The 25,464-nt window shown below is 32.8% G+C and overlaps 1 protein-coding gene across 1 annotated transcript; it reads right to left on the reverse strand.

Annotated features, from left to right (window-relative positions):
• Window positions 1-17,337: 17,337 nt before the first annotated feature.
• LOC108455675 (uncharacterized) lies at window positions 17,338-18,144 on the reverse strand. Its single transcript, XM_017754211.2, has one exon. The coding sequence runs from the start codon at window positions 17,832-17,834 to the stop codon at window positions 17,370-17,372; it is 465 nt and encodes a 154-aa protein (XP_017609700.1). The 5' UTR covers window positions 17,835-18,144; the 3' UTR covers window positions 17,338-17,369.
• Between the last annotated feature and the right edge of the window lie 7,320 nt (window positions 18,145-25,464).

Raw genomic sequence — 25,464 nt, forward strand, 5'->3', positions numbered from 1 at the left:
CATCAATGGTGGATTAGGATTAATTTCTGGTTTCCCTAACCTCACAAATAATGCTTTTGCTATTAATTTTAAAATTCGAAAAGTGCAAAGATTAAATTTGATCAAATTAAATGCTAAATGCTAAATGCTCAACTTTTGCAAAATTTATCCAATTAGTAATAATAAACTATACACAGATTATTATTTGGTCAATAAAACAGCAAAATTTCTCCTGAGAGTTTTGCCTCTTTAATTTTTGGTAACTTAATTGTGTGAAAAGGTCATGACTTACAAAGAGAAATGGTTGTACCTCGGCAAACAGAGGAAATTTAAAGAGACCAGAAACAGGGAGAAACATGGTACTAATAACTACTCTACTCAGGCACCCTACCTCCCACTAGCTTTTTCCTCAAATGGCAATATAGTTTTGAAGTTTGACAACTAAACTAAGGCTTCTCCTAATTCCTGTATATGCTTCTAGATTGGTAGAGAGTGAAAATATTTTATTATAAAGTTTATACTAAAATTGATATATATATATATATATATAAATAAATTTGTAACAATTTGTTTTTCAATGATTTGAACCCCATTTTTGATATTTGAGTAATAATATTTACGAGGTTAGTATTAATTTTAATTTAAGTTTGGTCCTTTAATTTTGTTAAATGGATAAGTAATTATGGTATAGTTTAATATTGTCGAAAATAGCATTTAAAACAGACAAAGAGTATAAGTTTAAGGTTGTGAGATCATGTTCCACAAAAAAAAAAAAAAAGACAAAAAAGCAAAAAAAAAACAACAAAAAAAAAGAAGAAGAAATAATTCGAAAAAAAAAGAAAAAAAGAAAAGAAAGAAAAAAAAAGTTAAAAAAAATAAAAGTTTGATGATTTGTTCATTATAGCTACCTTTGCTTAGTTTGCTTATTCTTGTTGCCTATGTTTTCTAAGGTTGTGGACATGATATAGTTACTTGTTGGGAAACTCTTGTCTTGATTTTCTTTAGCCTCATTTTAGCCTTATTCCCAACCTTTACCTAAGCCCCATTACATTATTTATTAAAAGTCCTAATGATTTTTGCATCTCATTTCTTTAAAGTAGTGGAGAATTGATCTTGCCACAAGCCTATGGAAACCCTTATTCAAATTTTGACTTTGAGTGAATTTGATTTCTACACCCGAGACACTTTTAGTGATTTGAGTGCATCTTGGTAAGAATTAAGCTGAGGTTAGAATTTGATTGATAATTGATAGACAATGGTAAGGTTGAATGATTGTTCTTGCTTGCACCTATTCGTTTTGATTCATGTTCTATTCACGTCATTTTTTGTGCACTTGAACTCTCATAACTTTGTTTAAGACTTGCAACGGTTTAGGAGAAAGATGATTAAGCTTTTGATTAATTTATTTCAAACATACTTGAGGGCAAGTATGAGATAAGTGAGGGGGAATTTGATGTACTCTTATATTTGACACTTTTTGCTTGTTAATTCCTTTGTCTTATGAATTTTTCACTACTTAATTGGTTGTATTTGATTTATTTCTTGTGTAGTGAACCCAATACTGGAAATGGCAACAAAAAGACGTAATCTGCAGTTTTCTTTCTTTTTATTCTGTCACGGCTGGAGTCGTGGGCACGACGCTGGGTACGACGCGGATCTGACGTGGCAAATCAGAAGTCAACACGGGGAATATTCTGGAAACAACTTATCTTGATCTATTGACGTGATTTGGGGGATTTTGGATTTCATTTTCATAATTTTAAAGATATTATCTTATCCTTTTTTGATTAGTTTTCCTTGTTGATTTGGGAATTTGAAGCCTATAAATACCCACCTTTGGGTAAGGCTAAGTATCTCTTGTCTTTTGTTCTTATTGCTACTTTGTTTTCATTTTTAATAAAATTTTCTTCTTTTGTTTTATTTCTACTTTACTTTATTTTATTTTATGTTCTTACATTATCAAAACATGTTAAGCATGATAATCAATATCATGCTTGGCTAATTTTTCTCAAGCTAAGAGTTAGTACGAATCAATCCTTTACGTGAGAATTGAATATTGCTTAAATCCCTTCGGGATACATTTTCATCTACTTAGATAGTTTGGCAATCGGCCTTACTAAAATTTTTAAACGTTTTTCAAATCAAAAAGGATCCGTTGGTCTGGAATCGTTTAATTTTACAGTTGGGAGGAAGGATCGGCCTGTGGCATTTCGACTTCCTATGAACACTCTTAGCGGTTGTCCGCTAAGGAAAGACGAGATCGGAAATGATTCTTGATAAGACAACTTCCGAGTTGGGCTTTTCTTGTTTTAACACTAAGTATTTTAACGGCGATAGACGTGGTTGATTTACTTAAGAATCGACTTTCGAATATAGACTTGGGAAGATCGGTTACATGAGAGAAAAGCAAGTTATGATGGGTTGGGCCTCGTAGACTGTAACTGATATGAATCCCGGAGCAAAAATCTATTTTCGATGATCGTGGGAATTGACGAAACTAGCTCGAGGCGATTCTTATACTCGTGTTTATTCAACTTAATCTTTCATCTTCTTTATTTTATTGCTTTTATTTTAATACATCTTTCTTTGCACTTTTACTTGTTTATTTTATTTTCTTGTTACTTCTCAAATCACCTTTTTTTTTTATTTTCCATTTCAGCTCCTAGGTTGAGAATAAGAAATTTAATCAAAAATTCCATTAAACTCCTTGTGGATCGACCCTCTTCCACTATTCTACCTTTTTATTTATTTATTTTATTTTTGAAGAGGTTTATTTTATTTTGATAGGCAAAACGACGCTTGTCAAAATTGGCGCCGTTGCCGGGGAGTTTTATTTTCGGCAATTATTGATTATTTTGTTTGATTTTTATGACCAGGAGAAACCCGGGGACTCTAGTTCAATATAACCCGGAAATTGAAGCAAGCGCTCATAGAAATCACGGTCAAACGCTTCGACGAAAGAAGCAGCAAGAGCAAAGAGAACGACAATCCAATCTGGAATCTACTTTTGCGACACCACCACGTGAACTGGAACAAACTCCCAACGAAGGACCACCTCCCAACACCGCTACTCCAATAACAAATCCCACGTTTGAACCGAAGCCAATGGCAAACCAAACCATTAGAGAGCTTGCCGCCGCCCCCGCCGTACAACAACCGCTCTGCATTACCTTTCCTCAAGGCACTACCCCTTTTCAACTCAAAACAGGGTTAATTCATCTCCTCCCTACATTCAACGGTCTTCCTAGAGAAAGCCCACATAAACATCTCGCCGAATTCCACATGGTGTGTAGTAGCATGAAGCCGCAAGAAGTCTCAGAAGACCAAATCAAACTAAGGGCATTTCCTTTTTCTTTAGCCGGAATGGCTAAGGAATGGTTATTTTACCTTCCGCCTAACTCAATAACCACATGGGCTGAACTATCTCGTGTATTCCTTGATAGGTATTTTCTAGCGGCAAAGGTGAGCGAGCTTAGGCGAAGCATTTTGGGAATCCAGCAAAGGAGCGATGAATCTCTCTACGTCTACTAGGATAAGTTCAAAAAGTTATGCGTAAGTTGCCCGCAGCATGGCCTATCCGAGCAGACCCTTCTTCAGTATCTCTATGAAGGGATACTTTCGATGGACAAAAAGATGGTGGATGCTACAAGTGGTGGCCCACTCGTCAATATGACGCCAAAAAATGCTAGAACTCTAATCTCTACTATGGCCGCAAACTCGCAACAGTTCGGCTCTTCAAGTGAACCTAGCCTACGAGTTTGCGAAGTAAGTACCGTTTCTTTGGAAAATAAAATAGACAAATTGACTGATATTGTCAATTCTCTTGTCACAAGTAAGATAGGAGCCGCGAAGGTTTGTGGAATCTGCACGATGCTGAACCACCCAACCGATTCATGTCCAATGCTACAAAAATGAGACGGGTGCCTAAGTCAATGCCATAAATAATTTCCCAGGACCTCCTCAAAGGCCATACAATCCTTACGGTAACACTTTCAATCCCGGTTGGAGAGACCATCCAAATATGAGCTATGGAAACAAAAACCAAAATTACCAACCGAGACCACCTCCCTTTCCAAAACAATCACCACAAAAAACCTCTCTTGAGACCATTGTTGAAAAGTTGTCCATTTCACAAGAGAAATTCCAAACCTTAACACAATCTCATCTCCAAAAATTGACAAATAAATAAGCCAACTAGCCCAAACTGTTGGTCGCCTAGAGTCTCAAGGACGATTGCCCTCTCAAACCGAAACAAATCCAAGGGAAAATGTGAGCGCGATTACTTTACGAAGTGGTACCGTAATTTCACCAGAGCCGACAAAGGAGCCCGAGAAAATCGAGAAAGACAAAGAAGACACTTCTTTGAAGAGTCAAGTAGAAAAATCCTCGCCTACCTCAGGTAAAGTCATTCCTAGTCCTTCTTTTTCTACTTACGAGACTCCTCCTCCCTTTCCAAGAAAGCTTGCAAGACGTGACAAAAAGGAAGAGGAGAAGGAAATTTTGGATATTTTCAAAAAAGTGGAAATCAATATTCCACTCCTTGATGTCATTCAGAAGATGCCAAAATATGCGAAGTTTTTGAAAGACTTATGCACAAATCGGAGGCGATTATTCGGCAATGAAAGACTTAACCTCAACGAGAATGTTTCGGCTGTTTTTCAAAGACGCCTATCACCGAAATACAAGGACCAAGGGATGTTTACAATTCCGTGCAAAATAGGAAAAGTCGGAATAAAAAGGGCGATGTGCGATCTAGGCGCATCTATTAATGTCATGCCGCTAAGCGTCTACAACAAAATTTCAACAGAACTATTAAAAGAGACGCGAGTGACGGTTCAATTAGCTGATCAGTCAGTTATCTACCCTGAAGGGGTACTAGAAAACGTGTTGGTAAAGGTAAACGATCTCATTTTCCCTGCTGATTTTTACATTATTGACATGGAAAATGACCGCAGCAACAACGGATCAGAAATCTTGCTTGGACGCCCTTTCTTGTCAACAGCGCATACAAAAATCGATGTCCGTAACGGCATCTTAACCATGGAATTTGACGGGGAAGTGGTTAAATTCGATGTGTACAAAGCTATGAAGTATCGTGATTCCATCGCAAGTTTAAATTTTGTTGATATTATAGATCCGTTAGCCGATGATTTTATCGAAACTGATTTGTTTTATGATTTTTGTAGGAAATTGGAGGATCTCGATGATGAAAGCGAAATCATTTCAACTCTTTCCTCCATTTCTAATTCTCGATTAATTCCATCTAAACCCCTTCCCTCAATTTTGCAGGCGCCACAACTAGAATTGAAGCAACTTCCATCGCATCTCAAATACGAATTTTTGGGCGATAACCGAACCTTGCCAATTATCATTTCAAGTGAATTATCACGACAGGAAGAGGAAGAATTGATTATTGTTTTGCGCACCTATAAAAAGGCAATTGGATGGACATTAGCTGATATCCAAGGCTTAAGTCCATCCACTTGCATGCATAAAATTAAAACAGAGGAGAATGAGAAACCAACGAGAGAAGGCCAGCGACGTTTAAACCCGCCAATGATGGAGGTTGTGAAGGAGGAGATTCAAAAGTTGCTAGATGCTGACATTATCTACCCCATTTCTGATAGCAAGTGGGTAAGTCCGGTCTATGTTGTGCCAAAGAAGACTGGAATTACGGTGGTCGAAAATGCCAAAGGAGAAATGATTCCGAAGAGAGTACAAAATGGTTGGAGAATGTGTATCGATTATAGGAAACTCAACTCACAAACCCGAAAGGACCATTTTCCTATACCATTTATCGATCAAATGATCGAAAGACTTGCTGGAAAAACACATTACTGTTGTCTTGATGGCTTTTCTGGATTTTTTCAGGTTCCGGTGGCACCTGAAGACCAAGAAAAAACAACATTCACTTTCCCTTTAGGAACTTTCGCCTATAGGAGAATGCCTTTTGGTCTTGGCAACGCTCCGGCCACATTCCAACGATGCATGTTAAGTATTTTCTCCAATCACATCGAGCGAGGAATAGAGGTATTTATGGATGATTTTACTGTTTACGGTAATTCATTCTCTCAATGCCTTTCCAATATTTCTTATGTTCTTAATCGATGCATTGAATTTAAATTGGTTTTAAACTACGAGAAATACCATTTCATGGTAAGTAAAGGATTAGTACTCGGTCATGTGGTTTCGGCCCAAGGAATTGCCGTTGATAAGGGAAAGATTGATGTAATTCGTTCACTTCCATACCCCACTTCGGTGAGGGAAATTCGTAGTTTTCTTGGCCATTCAGGTTTCTACCGACGGTTCATAAAGGACTTCTCTAAGTTGGCGCAACCTTTTTGCCGATTACCACAAAAGGACGTGAATTTTATTTTTGATCAATCTTGCAAAGATTCGTTCGATGAGCTTAAGGGAAGGCTTATATCCGCACCAATTGTACAACCACCAAATTGGACTTTACCATTTGAGATTATGTGTGATGCATCTAGCCTTAGCGTGGGAGCCGTTCTCGGCCAAAGGAGCAAAGAAGGACCACACGTGATAGCCTATGCCTCTAGGACTCTCGACTCGGCTCAACGCAACTACTCAACAACGAAAAAAGAGCTTTTTGCTGTCATTTTTGCATTAGAAAAATTTTGTTCTTATTTATTAGGAACTAAATTTTTTGTTTTTTCCGATCATACAGCGCTGAAATACTTGATGAACAAAAAAGAAGCAAAGCCGAGGTTGATACGATGAATTCTCTTACTGCAGGAGTTCGATCTTGAAATCAAGGATAAAAAGGGAAGCGAAAACTTAATAGCTGACCACCTAATCCGTTTGCCTACTTCACCAGTCGAACCTCCCCTACGAGAACAATTTCCAGACGAAACATTGATGGAAGCACACGCATCATTCCCATGGTTAGCCGATTTTGCGAATTTTCCAGCTATGGGTAAATTTTCGAACAATCTATCTCAATCTGAGATCAAACGCATAAAAAGAGAGTCTCGATACTATATTTTGGATGATCCATATTTATGAAAAAATTACTCGGATCAAATCGTACGACAATGCGTAAGTAACAGCGAGGTAAAATCCATACTTGAATTTTGTCATTCTTACGCTTGCGGTGGACATTTCGACCCAAAACGAACCGCACACAAAATCCTTGAGTACGGATTTTATTGGCCAACCTTGTTTAAAGACACTTACAACTTTTGCAAAGCATGTGACAGGTGCCAAAGAGTCGGAAATCTAAGTCGAAGGAGTGAGATGCCATTAAATCCTATACACATCTGTGAAATTTTTGATGTGTGGGGGCTCGATTATATGGGGCCATTTACCTCATCATTTGGAAATTTATACATTATTTTGGCCGTTGATTACGTTTCGAAATGGGTAGAGGCGAAAGCCACCCGATAAAATGATGCGAAAACCACAACTAATTTTTTACGTGATTTTATTTTCTCAAGATTTGGAACTCCGAGAGCGATCATTTGCGATAGAGGAACACATTTCATGAACCAAGTCGTCGAAGCTTTGATGAAGAAATATGGCGTGACTCAGCGGATAGCAACAGCTTATCATCCGCAAACCAACGGACAAGCAGAGGTTTCTAATCGAGAAATCAAGTCAATCCTAGAGAAGACCGTTAAACCAAACCGGAAAGATTGGATCTTGAAGTTAGTTGATGCGTTGTGGGCATATCGCACGGCCTACAAAGGACCTATCGGGATGTCACCTTACCGACTTATTTTCGGCAAACCTTGCCACTTGCCTGTCGAACTTGAGCATAGGGCATTTTGGGCTGTGAAGGAATGTAATATGGAGATGAACGCTGTTGGCGAAGCACGAAAACTTCATATCTAAGAGCTTGAGGAGATTCGTCACAATGCTTACGATAGCGCACAAAATTATAAAGAGCGAACAAAAGCATTTCATGACAAGCGCATTTCATTTAAATCATTTTCCGTTGGGCAGAAAGTTCTCCTATTTAACTCAAAATTAAAAATTTTTGCAGGAAAACTTAAGTCCAAGTGGAGCGGACCATTTACCGTGATCAATGTTTTTCCTCATGGAGCCGTAGAAATTGAGGATAGCTCAGGTGCACGATTTAAAGTTAATGGACAACGGTAAAACCTTTCTTCGAGAGCACACTAATTGGACTAATTGAAGAAATCGGGTTAGAAGAGCCAAAAATCTGACAGGAAAATGTCGAGCTTAACGACGTTAAACAAAGCGCTAAATAGGAGGTAACCCATTTGTTTACTTTTCATCAATTTTAATTTTTTTTTGTCGTTTGTTCAGACCCCTCCAGGCCCTAGAAGAGAACATTACGGAAATACTCTCCTTCCTTTACCTCAGCCGTGGCCGCCGTCGTCATTGATCACGGAGAGTATCCTTTACCTTTCTTTGTTCTTAAATGTACTTTACATTTTTTTCTGTATTGGGACAATATGATTAAGTGAGGGGGAGGGTAAAGGATGACATTAATTTCGCCTTGCTTGTCATATTTGTTTGATGATATGTTTGTTTGAATTGATTAGAAGAACAACTCCTTTGCCGTTGCTTGTCGCTAAGCATGTTATGATTATTTTAGTTCATAAAGATACTTGAATTCTAGCATGTTTGGTAATCGAATAATATGAGTAAGTCCAATTTGACAACCCTTACAATTTGTCTTGATGTTGTTAGTTGAATTTCTCACCTAGCTTAATTAATTAGCCCATTTTGTGAAAACTTGAGCCTTTAGCATGTATGATTATATTTTTATGCTCTTTTTCTTGCCTGAGAGTGTCAATTTGGACATTGGAATCTAGAACTTGTGGCTTGCATGCATTTTGAGATTACATTGGAATTTGATGCATTAATATGATTTAGGCATTAGGATTTACCCTTTCTTTTCCCTTAATGAACCAAGTTGAAACCTAATCCCGTTTTCTTTGTTTTCACAAGATTTTAAACCTTAGCCTTTTCATTTATTCCTCTCTTCCACCCTTGACAAGACAAAGAGTATAAGTTTAAGGTTGTGAGATCATGTTCCACAAAAAAAAAACAAAAAGCAAAAAAGCAAAAAAAAAAACAACAAAAAAAAAGAAGAAGAAATAATTCAAAAAGAAAAGAAAAAAAAGAAAAGAAAAGAAAAAGTTAAAAAAAAATACAAGTTTGATGATTTGTTCATTATAGCTACCTTTGCTTAGTTTGCTTATTCTTGTTGCCTATGTTTTCTAAGGTTGTGGACATGATATAGTTACTTGTTGGGAAACTCTTGTCTTGATTTTCTTTAGCCTCATTTTAGCCTTATTCCCAACCTTTACCTAAGCCCCATTACATTATTTATTAAAAGTCCTAATGATTTTTGCATCTCATTTCTTTAAAGTAGTGGAGAATTGATCTTGCCACAAGCCTATGGAAACCCTTATTCAAATTTTGACTTTGAGTGAATTTGATTTCTACACCCGAGACACTTTTAGTGATTTGAGTGCATTTTGGTAAGAATTAAGCTGAGGTTAGAATTTGATTGATAATTGATAGACAATGGTAAGGTTGAATGATTGTTCTTGCTTGCACCTATTCGTTTTGATTCATGTTCTATTCACGTCATTTTTTGTGCACTTGAACTCTCATAACTTTGTTTAAGACTTGCAACGGTTTAGAAGAAAGATGATTAAGCTTTTGATTAATTTATTTCAAACATACTTGAGGGCAAGTATGAGATAAGTGAGGGGGAATTTGATGTACTCTTATATTTGACACTTTTTTCTTGTTAATTCCTTTGTCTTATGAATTTTTCACTACTTAATTGGTTGTATTTGATTTATTTCTTGTGTAGTGAACCCAATACTGGAAATGGCAACAAAAAGACGTAATCTTCAGTTTTCTTTCTTTTTTATTCTGTCACGGCTGGAGTCATGGGCACAACGCTGGGCACGACGCGGATCTGACGTGGCAAATCAGAAGTCAACACGAGGAATATTTTGGAAACAACTTATCTTGATCAATTGACGTGATTTGGGAGATTTTGGATTTCATTCTCATAATTTTAAAGATATTATCTTATCTTTTTTTGATTAATTTTCCTTGTTGATTTGGGAATTTGAAGCCTATAAATACCCACCTTTGGGTAAGGCTAAGTATCTCTTGTCTTTTGTTCTTATTGCTACTTTGTTTTCATTTTTAATAAAATTTTCTTCTTTTGTTTTATTTCTACTTTACTTTATTTTATTTTATGTTCTTACATTATCAAAACATGTTAAGCACGATAATCAATATCATGCTTGGCTAATTTTTCTCAAGCCAAGAGCTAGTACGAATCAATTCCTTACGTGAGAATTGAATATTGCTTAAATCCCTTCAGGATACGTTTTCATCTTTCTGCTTAGATAGTTTGGCAATCGGCCTTACTAAAATTTTTAAACATTTTTCAAATAAAAAAGGATCCGTTGGTCTGGAATCGTTTAATTTTACAGTTGGGAGGAAGGATCGGCCTGTGGCATTTCGACTTCCTATGAACACTCTTAGCGGCTATCCGCTAAGGAAAGACGAGATCGAAAATGATTCTTGATAAGACAACTTCCGAGCTGGGCTTTTCCTGTTTTAACACTAAGTATTTTAACGGCGATAGACGTGGTTGATTTGCTTAAGAATCGACTTTCGAAGATAGACTTGGGAAGATCGGTTACATGAGAGAAAAGCAAGTTACGATGGGTTGGGCCTCATAGACTGTAACAGATATGAATCCCAGAGCAAAAATCTATTTTCGATGATCATGGGAATTGACGAAACTAGCTCGAGGCGATTCTTATACTCGTGTTTATTCAACTTAATTTTTCATCTTTTTTATTTTATTGCTTTTATTTTAATACATCTTTCTTTGCACTTTTACTTGTTTATTTTATTTTCTTGTTACTTCTCAAATCACCTTTTTTTTTATTTTCTATTTCAGCTCTTAGGTCGAGAACAAGAAATTTAATCAAAAATTCCATTAAACTCCCTGTGGATTGACCCTCTTCCACTATTCTACCTTTTTATTTATTTATTTTATTTTTGAAGATGTTTATTTTATTTTGATAGGCAAAACGACGCTTGTCACCGTGGAAAGCCTAATGTATGTTCAGGTTTGTATACATTGGAATCTTGTGTACACTATTGGGATGTTAGGCAGATATTTTAAACAACCCTGGTTTGGACCATTAGATAGCATCCAAGAGGGTTATAAGGTATTTTCAAAGAACAAAAAATTACATGCTCACATATTGGAGGTCTAATCAGTTTGAGATCATCAGGTATATAGACTCCGATTTTGATGGAATATGGATACAAGATTTTGTCACTAAGGTGCAAATTTTGAAAACAAATTGCAGTCTTTTATTCCAATAGCAACAGGACACATTAAAGTCAAAACACATAGACTTTAAGTTCCTGGTTGTTAAAGTAAAAGTTCAGAGTGGTTACGTGCTTATAAAGCATATTAGGATAAACTCCATGATTGCGAATCCGCTTACTAAGGAACTACACCTAAGATTTTATAAGAGCACATTGCTCATATGGGTGTAATGTCATTTAAAGGATATTTGGTTTTAGTGGGAGTTTGTATTTTTAAATGCTTTTATGTTATAGACACATTTTCAGTTATTTCAGTTTAAAGATAATAAGTTTATTTTCTGCAGAAATAAAGTTTATTTGGTTTATTCACACTCTGATTTTAGTAAGATTTGATCTCACTAAGGAGGACCAGTTGGAAATAGACATGTTTGGATCATATTGCATGTAATTTCCATGCTACACATCCATACTTGATCTCATTTGGTTGTGTTAATATATGTGATCATGGATGGATTTAGTTACGATATTTGTAATGAAAGTCGCCTTGGTTCTATGTTAACATAATTAATAGACGAGATTGTACGAAATGCTTTTTGGATATGATAGTAAAATTTTGAGCTCATAAGGTTATATAATGACATGTAATTATAAAGTAATTAGTATATATATGTGGTCCAAGTGGGAGATTGTTGAAAAATTTGGACATCACATATATAATAAGGATAATTACATGTTATTATTTACTATCATGATAGTTTAGCCCAAATTAAAAGTGATCTAATTTGGCTAGAATTTTATTGGGCTTTTAATTATTAAATAAAGTATGGGTCAAATATGTGTAGATACTCTTCTAATCAAATTCTAATTAATGATGGGCTAATTAGAATTTGATTAGAACTAATATGCTAAGGTTATAAATATTAAGGTTATGGTCCCCAAATTACACACAAGATATCTTTTCTAATATCCCATCATTAGGAAAGAGAGAGCAGATATTCTCCGAATTTCTTGTGTACTAATTTGGAAGATCAAATCCCCAAGTCCCAGAAAGTTTCAAGGAATCCATGGATTCAGGTACGCTTCCGCATCTAGTTTTGTTCTTGATTTATTCTTAATGATTTGACATGACAGATCCTGGTTCATTAAGTTATATTGTAGATTTATTTTATAAATTCTAACAAGGTCACCTTAGTGGCTAATGTGACGTTTAGAATTCGGGTCGGATCGTGTCGGTTGGGTTTGGGGTGGCATAAAAACCTAAATGCAAAAAACAACAATGTGTAAGCATAAGACTTAGTAAGATCTATTTGAAAATCCATAAAACTTACATTGGTTGAAAGAGATAGCCATGATGAGAAAAATAAATTTACAAAGCTATCTATCAAGCAAACACATTTCACTTGGGTAAGTCACTTAAATGAGCATAATAATCACAATTATAAATCCATTTTGTAGTAATTCATGCAAATAACATACACTAAATTAGCTTTCCCATGATTTCACATTTTCACACCACACACTCACTAAATAAGAACAATATGAAAACAAGGACATTACATCTTGAATCATGTAAAACATGAAAAATTTATCTTACCTAATTAACCAATTCACTATTTTTTTGGATATTTGACCTGATTAAGCAACGAATAAGTAAAAACAGTGGAAGAAATTGAGAAATTGAACACATAAATTTAACGTGGAAAAAAACCCTCAAAAGAGGATAAAAAACCACGGGCAAAGATAATTTTACTATAATGGTAAAAGAATTAAGAGTCCAAAAGATGGAGAAAAAACTAAACCCTAAAACTCAAAAACAAAGAACCCTCAAAACATAAAGACAATTATGCAAAAGTATTATGAGTTCTAATCTTTTAATGGGTGTGTTTTCTAAGGTTGTAAAAGAGCCTATTTATAGGCTAAATTCGTAGGTCAAATAAATTATACTAATAAATGTTAAATATATTATACTAATGAATATTAAATCTTCTAGAGAGAAAAATATATTTTGTTTCACTTGACTTGCAAGAAATCTTTTATTTAATAGGAATTTGGGTCACACAACTCTAATAATTTCCACTTTAACACAAATTCTCACAACTCCATCTTTGCCAAAGCCCACTACGGGCCTATCTTGAACTATGCAGGGAATTAACTGAGTTGAATCCTTGTTTAGAAGCTAGAAGACTCCTAGCCTTCGACTTGTGCACTGCCAAATGAAAACTAACCAAGGTCTAATTTTCACGAACATAGTGCCCTAACTTTTCAAAACCTACATCCAAAAGAGAACCTCTCTTAAACGAAATGGTTATAGCTTTTTCCTTCCCATGACCAAGTTGCCTCCACTCCAAACGAGTTGACTTTGACTCGTAATAGACGATGGACGTCTGGTTTCATGATCACTATAGGACCTTCCAAAATATAAAGACTAATGATCCTTTTACCTTTTAACAAACAAGAGCTCCACAAGACACATTAATGTCACTCGACTCGATGTTTATTCTGCAACCTTTAGAGTCTAAAATACTCAAGGAGATGAGATTCTTTCATAAATCAGGTACATACCTGACATCTGAGAGTGTCTTAATTGTCTCATAGTGCATCCTAATTTTAACAGTACAAATATCGATTACCTTACTGGATGAATTGTTTCCCATACGCACAACTCCACCTTCAACTAAACTGTATGTGGAAAACCATTCTCTGTTGGGACAAATATGACACTAGGTATATGCCAACCTTAAATAAACATACTAAATAACTTTACAAACTTTGTTGAGTCGAGAAACGGATCCTAGATGCTGCTAACCCTCTCAGGTCTTTGCGACCTAATCATAGAACACTAAAGCACAACTATAATATCAAATTTTAATTATCAAATTAATTTTTACTTTATATGTTATAATTCCTAATTCAAATGCGAACGTATCAATGTGCCTTTTGGCATTACATCTCGATTTCATATTTTAAGTAATTTGATAAGTTTCATGACATTATTCATATTTCACTTCCATTGTTTCACGATATCAATTAATCTCTAAGTCATCTAGCTTAATTAGCATCATAGTAGCTGCTATCATAACTTTACATCATTTATTTAACCAATATAGCATTAAGTAACCTTATCAATTCTAACACAGCATACAACATATTTACTTTCCTTAATCACTTATCATGCCTTGAATTGTCCATTAGCTTTCATAATAATATAAAATCACCAAAATACATATGAGATAAAACATATTTTCACTAATGATAACTTTGAGTAAAAAAAACTAAACAAGAAGTTAAGCATGGGATAAGAACATATCGAATTAGAGATTACTCGACTACGATCTTTATCCTTCCTTTAACCCTCGACGTCTTAGCATTGTTTTTAGTCATATACAATAAGTTCGATTATGAAAATAGTGTTAGTTTCACACAAAATCTATGGAAATTCATCAATTAAACATGAATTGCATTTTATTCATTTTAGCCCTTCTAAGAGCTAATATTTAAGAACTCCTTATCTTTCAATTTAACCTGTTAAGTCTAAATTCATTTTCATTCTTATTCACTAGGGACCTCTAGCTTTCAGCCCATGACATAATTTTTTAACAGCTTTAACTTTATTCAACTTGGTCCCTAATTTCATAAAATTAACTATAAAACACTTTCCACCATCTTTAAATATGACCCTAACATAAACAAAGCACATCCTTTACAAATCCATTACTATCAAGCTTCAATTTCATCAAATCTCAACAATGGCAACATGAAATAAATTCAGCAATTAAGAAACCTATCTCATAAGTATGACATGCTAATCTTAGATAATTAAGGCTCCATAAAAATATAATGACATATTTACCTAATCCAATTTGAACTGAAAATGGTAAAGGATTTGGTTAAAATTGCTTCTTTTCTCCCTAACATGAATAACACAATTTTGAGGAAAAAGATGATATGTTTCTCTCTCCCACTCACATAACATATATATAGATAATTAGTAATATAATTAATTCCTTAAACATGATTAATCCAATGGTTGAAATATAATTCTTCTAATGCAAGTGGAGATGAATGGTTATGATCACCTCATGGCACTAACCATGAAATAATTATGGTTAAATATCCATTTAGTCCTTAATTGAATTGCTACAAGAGCCCTCTTGCATTTTCTAAATTAAAACTTAATAGCTATTGCACTTTTACAATTTAGACCTTATATTATAATTAACAGCTTTTGCAATTTAATTACCCAACCATTCAGTAATATTTTCCATACTAAATATGTATTCATAAATTTACTAACTCCATTTACGATATTCGACTTTGAAATGTGTTTCCCGACATCAGTTAAAATCGGGTCGTTACAATTAGGCCCATGTCTCACTATATGACATTATTACACTAAAACAATAATGTTTCAATGTCACACTTCATTATAAAATCCCTAATTAATACAAATTATTATCTCTAGAAAATTCATTATACGCTCTTTCCAAAATAATACCACTTAAAACATCCGAAATCCTGGGATGTTACCTTTAATCGCCTCATAGGCCATAGCACTTCATCAAATTAAAACTTAATAAAAACATGTACATAAACCAAACCATGTACTTCATTTGTATCAATTGTTCACATATTGCAAAAGGGATACCATATAAATGACCACTTAAAGCATAAAAGAAACCAATCAAACTATCATCAAGAATTACCTTCGAGAATCATTCGTGAAATACAACCTCTAACTTTGTCACTAATGTCATCACCATATTGCATTTGAGGCATCATATGAAATTTCACAAAACCTTCAATTTTCAAACCTACCTTTCATTGAGATCTTCCTTGGGTATGTTTTTTTGCCAAATCTCTAACTGTGTGATCCTCATTCTTTGTTGGAACCACTGCATCCCCTTTCTTTGTCTTTCGTTCTTTAACCTTGCAATCTTCTTCTTCTTCTTCTTCAATCTCCTCCATTACGTTGACTTCCCTTGGTGTTATGTTTGGTGCAAAATTTTTAGTTTAGACTTGGGGGATGTGGTGTACCAATAGCAAGATAAGTTGCCCATTAAGGGAGTGTCTTTTCATGTTTTTCCAACACTTTGGCCCATGAAATAATAATTTTTTTGGCCTTGTGGGGATCTACTTTGATTGAGAGCTCGAAATTTTGAATTTTATCTTTTACTATGATTGCTTGGTTAGGTTTCACTTTTATGTGTTTTTGAGAATTGTCCTTGGTTGTATCCTCTTTATTTTAGGGGACTTTTTCATCTGCTTCTTATGCGTTCTATGGGGATATTTTTCTTTTAACTTTGTAATGTTGTTTTGGAAATTTTTTAGGTAAAAGTATTATGGAAGTACCTATACTAGGAGTTGAATTACATTTTGCTTCTTCTACTTAAAAAATGAGTAAATTAGTTTATGTATGTTATATCAAAGAGTAAACTGATCATTCTATTTAAAATTTCATCCATTTTTACTGTCACGTCAACATGAAGTACATGTGTCACTATCTAGTTACGTAATCAACCACGTCTATTTTTAACAAAAAATAGATGAAATTTTAATAGAAAAGACTAATTTGCTCTTTGATATAATATAAAAATGCTAATTTGATCAATAAAATTTAATCAATAGAGACAAAAAGAAAATATCTTGTCAAAATCACAAACAAATAAAATAGTAATTAACAATAAAGAAAATCAATAAAAAAACCAAAGGAATAACTTCTTATGCAATAGTTTACAATAACATTAATCTTTTTTTCTTTTCCTTTTGCAATCAATGATACAATTCTCAATAGTTACTAAAAAAGGATGTTACATCTATATGTTAAAAAATAAATGATTCAAGGATAGAAGCTAAAAATAGTAAAATTAGTATAATGAAAGGCTAAGGAAGGATGATATGAAAAGTGAGAATGGTGAGAATTCTTCTTTCTTGGATAAAAAATGTATTATTTTTCATACAGAGAAAAGGTTTTGATTGAATTTAAAAGCTACACTCATGAAAATGTATCTATGTTATGAAAATGCTTTCAAAAATGGCATAAGATCCAACCCTTCTAATGTCAAAATTAATTGATTTTTCAATCACAATGCCTTTGATAACGACAATGGAATTTCACTCTCATGTGAAGTAATGGATACATCATTTGAACTAGTAGAGGAAGGCCTACCATCTCTTTTGGTGTTTCTTTCTTGACCATTTTTGGCTTCATCATTTGAAGGAGCAATTGGTGCATCTTTGGCATTCACATCAATATCATTAGAACCATTGCCAGCGGCACCACCACCACTATCAAGATCACCATATAAGTTACCAGTTACCATCCTAAATCCAAAAGCCCTTGAGGTTATACGATATAGTATAGTCAAGATCCAAAATATCCAAGGCATACAAACAAGGACTAAACCAACAATAGGAAGCGATTTGGAAGACTGAGATTGGGGAGAGGTCATGTAAACCAAAAGGCAACCACCTCCAATAGTTACACAAAGAAATAAAATGCCGCTGATTGTCCATATATATGTACGACCTGGATCTGAGTCAGGCATTTGGAAAATCTACACAAAATATTCAAACAAATATGAGATTGACATGATTCATGATCCATGTTTTTGAATAATGGAATCCATTTGAGACAATGTGATTTTTCTTTTTCCCTCGGTGGTCCTTATTTCTGGATGAATATGGTTAATTTGTGTCAAAAAACAAGGTGAGAAAAAGAGAAAATAATTTTGGGAGAAAGAGAGAGAGAGAGAAAGAGAAAGAGAGAGAGAGAGAGAAAGAGAAAGAGAAAGAGAGAGAGATAGACGTGTTTGGTTTATATTTCTATCATGTCTCACCTCCTAAAACAAAGATTAGTTCCATAGATAAGACTCTCTGCCTCAACATTATATATAACTAGTTGTTTATTCAACTTTTAGCATTACTATATATACATATAACAAGACCTAATTTCTATAATTTTAGTTTAATGCAATCATTTTTTTAAAATCATTTTCGTATTTTTTTAAATTTTTTTGACAAGTTAATCATTAACTTTAAATTGTTAGAATTATTAGATCAAACTTTGTTGTTTGAATCAGACTGGACTAGTTGGATTGGGAATCGGTCTGAAGAGTGGGTTTGAATTTATAAAAAAAATGTAATTAGGCTGGTTGGATTAGTGAACTGGTGGCCTAATTGGTTCGGCCACCAATCCGGTTTAAAAAACATTGAGATTAATATTTTATGCATTAATATTTTATATAGGATGGAAATTTGAAGTGTATAATTCTATGTACCATCAAACAATTTGATTATTCCCAATCACTAAGGCTTTATCCGGTTTAAAAAACATTGAGATTAATATTTTATGCATTAATATTTTATATAAGATGGAAATTTGAAGTGTATAATTCTATGTACCATCAATCAATTTGATTATTCTCAATCATTAAGGCTTTGCTTGGTAGAATGGGAAGAAAGTTGAAAGGATGAAAATTTGAAGGGGTATAAAACTAGAAGGATGGAAAACATAATTTTTTTTTCATGGGTGTGCTCAGTAGGAAAGATGGAAAAATGGAAAGAAAAAAGTAAATTTCTTTCCATCCATTGCTTGGTAAAGTTAAAAATAAAATGAAAGAAAATAACACATTTGAAAAACACATAATTTTAAACTCACATACACATCTTCCTCATTTTCTCTCCTCTTATCTTTCCAATTTGGAATGATTAATTTTTATGCATTATGATGGAAAATGATCATATCTTCTATTTTTTTCTTCTCACTTTTCTTCCTTACTAAACACAATGAAAATTTATTCTCTTTTCACTTTTTTCATTTCTTCCTCCCATCCTTCCACTTTTCCATTCAACTAAGCAAACCCTAATGGTAAAGTTAAAGTATATTTATTATTTATGATGATTGATTGCTTTAGAAAAAAAGATTAACATTATTTTTTTTTCGTAACTTGGATATTCATGTAAGGTGAAGTAGAGATTTTAAGTTAAAGGGTTAAGAGTTTTATCATAAAAATTAAGGCTAATTGCACTTTACATCTTTAAACTAATGGTCATTTTTTAAATTAATTCCTAAACTTCAAAATATCTTTAGGACTTCACTCCAAGCTTTCTCATAGAGCATTTTTTTTTCCTATTTAACCTTTTTTTTATCATGTTTTAAGATCTAGATTCAAATATTTGTAAAGAATTGAAGTACTTATCCTTTGAACATTCATGCCAAATATCCTCATATACTTTTTCTAGTTCACCCTTATTCGCATAAGGTTGATAATCTTCCTCCAATACTTCCCATCTACCTATTGGAGGGCTTACAATGATCAAGAGAAAAAATCCAATCTTTCACGATGTTTTACTCATTCTTTCAAATGTTCATTTGTATTTGTGAGAGCTTAAACATTGTGTATCAACCTTCTAAGGTATTTATTCATTCTCAATTTTATTTCTCAAATTTTTTAGGGTTTACTTAAAGTTTTAGTAGAAAACCTTAAGGGGAAAGGGAAGTGGTTCTATCTTACCTATTGAAAAGACAACGTTTTGTAAAGGTTATACCTTGCTCTTGAAAGATACCAATTAAAGAGATGGGGAAATCCTTAGTTGTGGAAAGCTAAGGTAGTAGAGGTAGGCAATTGAGGTTGAACCATTTTAAATCTCTTGTGCAAATTTTTTTTTAGCAACTTTTTCCAAACGTTTTGAACACTGAACACCAATTCACCCCCTCTTGGTGTATCTTATGCCTAACATATTTTGTGTTATAACATTGAAATGTATACAAAAAATTCAAAATATTGGTATGGTTGAGGTGGTAAATAAAATATTTTATATATGTTGGTGGCATGGGTTTAAATTTCAATATATTTTAATTTTTACATTGGTTTTATGAACATTGTGAAAAGATAAAAGTACTCTTGTAAGAATATAACTTGTTTGAATTCTGTAAGGATAGTTTAATAATTTCTAAATTGAGTTGTTGTCCAGTTGACTCATGAAAACAACTCAATTAAAGATTTAAATAATAGTAAAGATGAATCATATTCTCATTTTTTGAAGGAAAGTAAATTTTAAAGAAAAGTTGTAGTTGTAAGAAAATTACATTATCAAGAAAGTAGTACTTTTTAAGGTACAAATCATCTTACCATGATTTTGTGTATGTTTAGGCAACTTCAGCAAAGGTTGAGGCCTGAAAACTTTCACCAACCATGCTCGAGTCTCATCATGTGTAAGTATCACGTATCTTTTCTCTTAAATTTATTATGGATTTAAGTAACACAGTATATGAGTTATGTCCAAATTTATTTTGATTTAAGTCTAAATATATTTCAATTTTTAGTTTAATTATACTTTATACCGAATTAATTGTAATTATAATAATGTGAACATATGTAATTTATAATCATATTATTATATCTATATTACTATATACAAAAGAAAGGTCCAAACCAACCTTTGGTTGACAAGTGGAACACCTAAAATTATTTTTATATTTTATAAAAGGTTAAATTTTAGCTTTGGTTCCTCTAATATACCTAAAATTTATATTTAATTTATATTAATTTGTAACATAATTTGGTCTTTATAATTTTATAATGTTATTAATTAGTTTAAATAGTTAGTATTATTAACTTTTCAATTAAAATATTATTATATATAATTTGAATACCTTAAGTCTTAGAAACTAATGTGTGGCTTCCCATTTCTTTTAGGTTTGCATCCTTTTTTTTAACATTATAAAGCAATGGTTAAATTTCAATTTTAGCTCCTAAACTATCTTATAACTTGATATTTAATCTATATACTTTAATTTTTGACTTAATTTGGTCCATTTACTTTTATAATGTCATTAGTTAGTCCGAATAGTTAATATTGATAACTATTTCAATCAAAATTTTGACATCTAATTTTCTTAAGAACACTATTCCAATAGAAAAAAATTCACCAGGGAGGTTTCAAATGGGTGTTTTTAACGAAAAAATCCTAAACAATATTTTCAACATTATTTGTATTGTTACATGACTATAAAGTGAATATATATTTTAAATTTCAAAATGTAGCACCAATGAATCTAATAAAAGAGTTTTAATAGTAATAACATTTGAACCTGAATTTTAAATCCAAAAAGTAAATGAATATGTTCTTGAAATTAAAAGTAGGGGACTAAATTCCAAATGAATGAAGCGTATAGGGACTTAGAGCATATTTTAACATTCAAATTTATAATTATAATTATAAACTCTTTAAAGCATGAAGATAAAATTATCAAAAGGGTAGTTTATGTAATGCCTTCAACTAGACCAGATTTCATCGGATCCAGATCTTGGGTGTTACTTCGCATAACTTAGCAAAATTTCAAAACGGTCAACTTGAGCTCATGACATTAAACATATTTATTAACATTTTATCAAAAATGCCACTATTAAAGAAACATAGAGAAGTATTTAAAATTTAAAAAAATAAAAAATTACATCAAATTGTTTACAACTTAATACAACACAAGGTTTATAAAAACGGACTCTTTAAAGAATAAGTCTATTAGACATCAGTTTTCCAAAGATATCCACTGTATGCATAGCATCCCTGATCGTCATTTCTCTGGCACAATCACAGTGTTGTCCCTCCTGGCAAACTCACTTACATAGCAACACCTGAAACATAATCATAACATTCGTAAGTTCAAAGGAACTTATTGAGCTTAGACACAACATACCTTTTAACCTTTCTTGTTGAATTCTTCATATTGAATATTTGGAATTTCCCATATCTGTCTTTGTTGAATGCCTTCTAATCCTCAGTTATATAATTACACACTTAGATGCCACTTACTCTTCTTAACAAATCATCCTTAACTTGACTCATTGGCTGACTTTAGATCACACCAGATGCTACTACCTCTTCTTCTCTATTCAAACAACTTACAACAATTATCCTGGAACAGATTTTTGGAGAATATCCATATAGAGTTTATTACCATCAGTATACCAACCAAATCATTATATATTTCAATATTCAACATAGCTTATACAAATAATGAACTAACAACTCATTTAGAGATATTCCTCACAACTCTTGTTACACAGCACAACAATACTCAAATAGATAGATGGCGCAAATATTAGATAATTCCAGAATCGAAACATGATGCTATTCAGATATGACAGAGGCTAACAACTTGGATTTCTCAACCCTACATAACATAAACAAGATAAGACTAATGGCACTTATATAACTCTTATAACTAAGTATACATCCATACTTTAAACTGACAGATAACCACAGTGGATAACCTCTCCAAACACACAGATACATTTGATTACTTCACAGACCTATTCAAACGAAAATAACTTCAGCCATGTCATATACTTATCATAGACTTATTTATCGGAGAACTTTTCAGAATGTAACCAGAACTTACTTCAAGGGCAATACGTAATTCCCCATATAGACTTAGTAGAGTACGCCACAAAGGCTAAACAGAATACGCCATAAATGTGACATAAAATATATGCCACATAGGCTTTAGCAGAAGTACGACATAAAGGCCAAACAAATTACGCCATAAAGGCTCTATTTGGATTCTACCTAGGCACCACAAGTGAACTACTGTGTTTGCGATATGTATTTGCCTAAACTCACAATCGCCTGAGGTTTGGCCATCATCGCCTCGGGACACGTAGAAACCCTAGTCAATAAATGCAACTCATCCACCCTTTCCAGAGTGTGCCATGGCCATGAAATTTTTTAGAATTGTCGTACTGAAATTTTTGTTTACTGTAATATCCCTAAACCAGGTCTAGTAGTTTTGAGTATATTTTTAGGGTTTTGAGGGAGAAACTAGGAATTTATAGGGTTTCTAGTAATTTTTAATTTAATTTAAGAGGTTAGTTTCATCTAAAATCGATTAAACAATAATTGAAAAAATAAAAATATTTTTAGAAAATTAATTTTAAAGTAATTAAATAATTATTAGTGAAAATAATTAATTTGGATGGAAAAATAATTTTAACTTAATTTTTATTAGGGTTAATTTGAGTTAAATTTAAATATTAATTAAATTGAATTTAATTTAATTATAAAATAAGGAAATCTTGGGGTATTTATTTGGCAAATAAACCTTAAAATTTAGAATTTTGGAGGGAGATGATTAAATAGTAAAGTAAGGGAAATGTGAGAGTGGCCATTAGACAAATTTCCCAATTTTTAAATTTCTGGTGGGTTGTTTCAGTTTTAAACACAATGCATCTAGCCTACTTTTCACACCATTTACATCATATTAGAGAGTTAAAAATTTTGTTTTGTTTGCATGGTTTTAAATATCTATCATCAAAGAATAGATCTAAACAATTTCCTTATTAAAATACTCTCTCAATTCACCCGAAATTATTCTCAAAAGTAACAAAAAGATATTTTGAAATTTCTTAAGTTTCTTGAATCAAGATTTTCAATCAAAGGATTTAGAATGAATCAAAGGTAACTATTATTTCTAAACTTATTTTTATGATGATTAGAAACATTTTTACATGATTTGAGTGATAATTATATGATTTTCCATCCATGTCGTCTTCTTCGAAAGCTAAAGGTTCTTTAATGATGGATCTTAAATTTTGAGAAGAAATTCACAAATCAATGGATGTTCCAACTCAAAATGGATGTATTAAAAGGTTTTTTATCTTATTTATCAAGATTAAACATGATTTTTTTTTGGTAATTTGAACTAACCAAAATTTCATCATCTTTATGAATCGATTTTCCGGATTTTTGTGAAATTGATTTAAATGTGAAATTGATACTTAATTTATGTGTAATTGGTTCAGTATTGATGTTTGGAAGTGATTAGGAGGGCTAGAGAGGTCGATTTTGTGAGGAATCGAGTTTTCAACTTGATGTTACAAATCAGATAAGGTATCTTTGTGATGGAATTTCAGTTAGCATAGTTAATTAAAATTCGTGTTTAACATAACTTTGGAAAAGTGGTATTGCCTATTTTACCTCTGTTGAAGCTATGAATCTTGAAGAGGACTGAGACAATCGAAATTGAAGCTTGAAATTGCTTAGTTGATCACTTATTGTGGTGAGTGTTTCTGAGGATGATTTGGTAAATTTAGCTTCAATTATGTTTAATTAGTACCTTAATTAATTATTGTTGAATGATTGGTTTTGCAAGATTGGTATTAAATGTGTAATAAATTGAATTTGTATGGAAAAAAATGGTGAGTTTTTGGGTGGTGTTGTGCTATTTAATTGGATTAATTTTAAGGATGATTTAAAGCATGTGTACTAAAATTTTTTTATCATGATATGTTAGTGTTACATTTGATAATTGAATATGGGAAATTGGTGAATGAATTGCTTGATTTAATTGGATGCTAAATGGCTATAATACATGTTATATATAAGCATCTTGTCAAATTAAATTGGGCACAATAATGACTGATTTATTTGCTATGTTTGATTGAATATATTGGCAACATGCATGGTGTATCCATTGTTTACAGTTGGCATGCCATAGGATTTGTGAGTACTCACCATATTGATATGTTATCTGTGAGCAATGACGCTCTAGGTGGACTGACTTGGAATAGATAAGGGAGTGTTAAGCAAGAGTCTCCACTCAATTGGTTATTTGAGGCACTATAAGAGAGCATGTGCTTTGGCCCGCTCAACTCAGCAGACTGTATTTGATATTTGTGGGAGTTTGAAGATCCGTTTATCCGATGTATGATCACCCAATTAAGAGTGTATGCCAATATATTTATGTGTGATTGTTGCTATAGCAATTGATAATTGGAAGCCATGAATAATTTATTTTTGGTATGGAAAATGCTTTTGGAAATTAAATTGATATGTTTAATTATTTTGGCTGACAATTGGTGAATGATTGGTTATGAATTAAGAATGAATTGGATGTTAATTTGCTTGTTGTTTTTATTAGCATTCACTGAGATTTTTAAAGTTCACATCCTCACAATTCGTGCAGATTATCGTCAGGATTGAGGAGCTGAGCAAGGGAGTTCTAAGAGACTTAGGCTTGGTAAAGACTTTTATATACATTTTAGATACTGTAATCGAGTATTGTGGTACTCTTGAGAATTAGTTTAATTTTGGTTGTAAATGGACATTGGACATTTTATTTTGGATGGTTTTATAATAAATTTGAGGTTCTTTAAGTTTAATTACTGAATGATT

The sequence above is a fragment of the Gossypium arboreum genome, chromosome 9 (genome assembly GCF_025698485.1).
Source record: "Gossypium arboreum isolate Shixiya-1 chromosome 9, ASM2569848v2, whole genome shotgun sequence".
In the NCBI taxonomy this organism is placed as follows: Eukaryota; Viridiplantae; Streptophyta; class Magnoliopsida; order Malvales; family Malvaceae; genus Gossypium; species Gossypium arboreum.

Excerpts from the sequence above, each read along its gene's own strand:
- LOC108455675 (XM_017754211.2), bottom strand. The coding sequence starts at position 17,834 with ATGCCTGACTCAGATCCAGGTCGTACATATATATGGACAATCAGCGGC.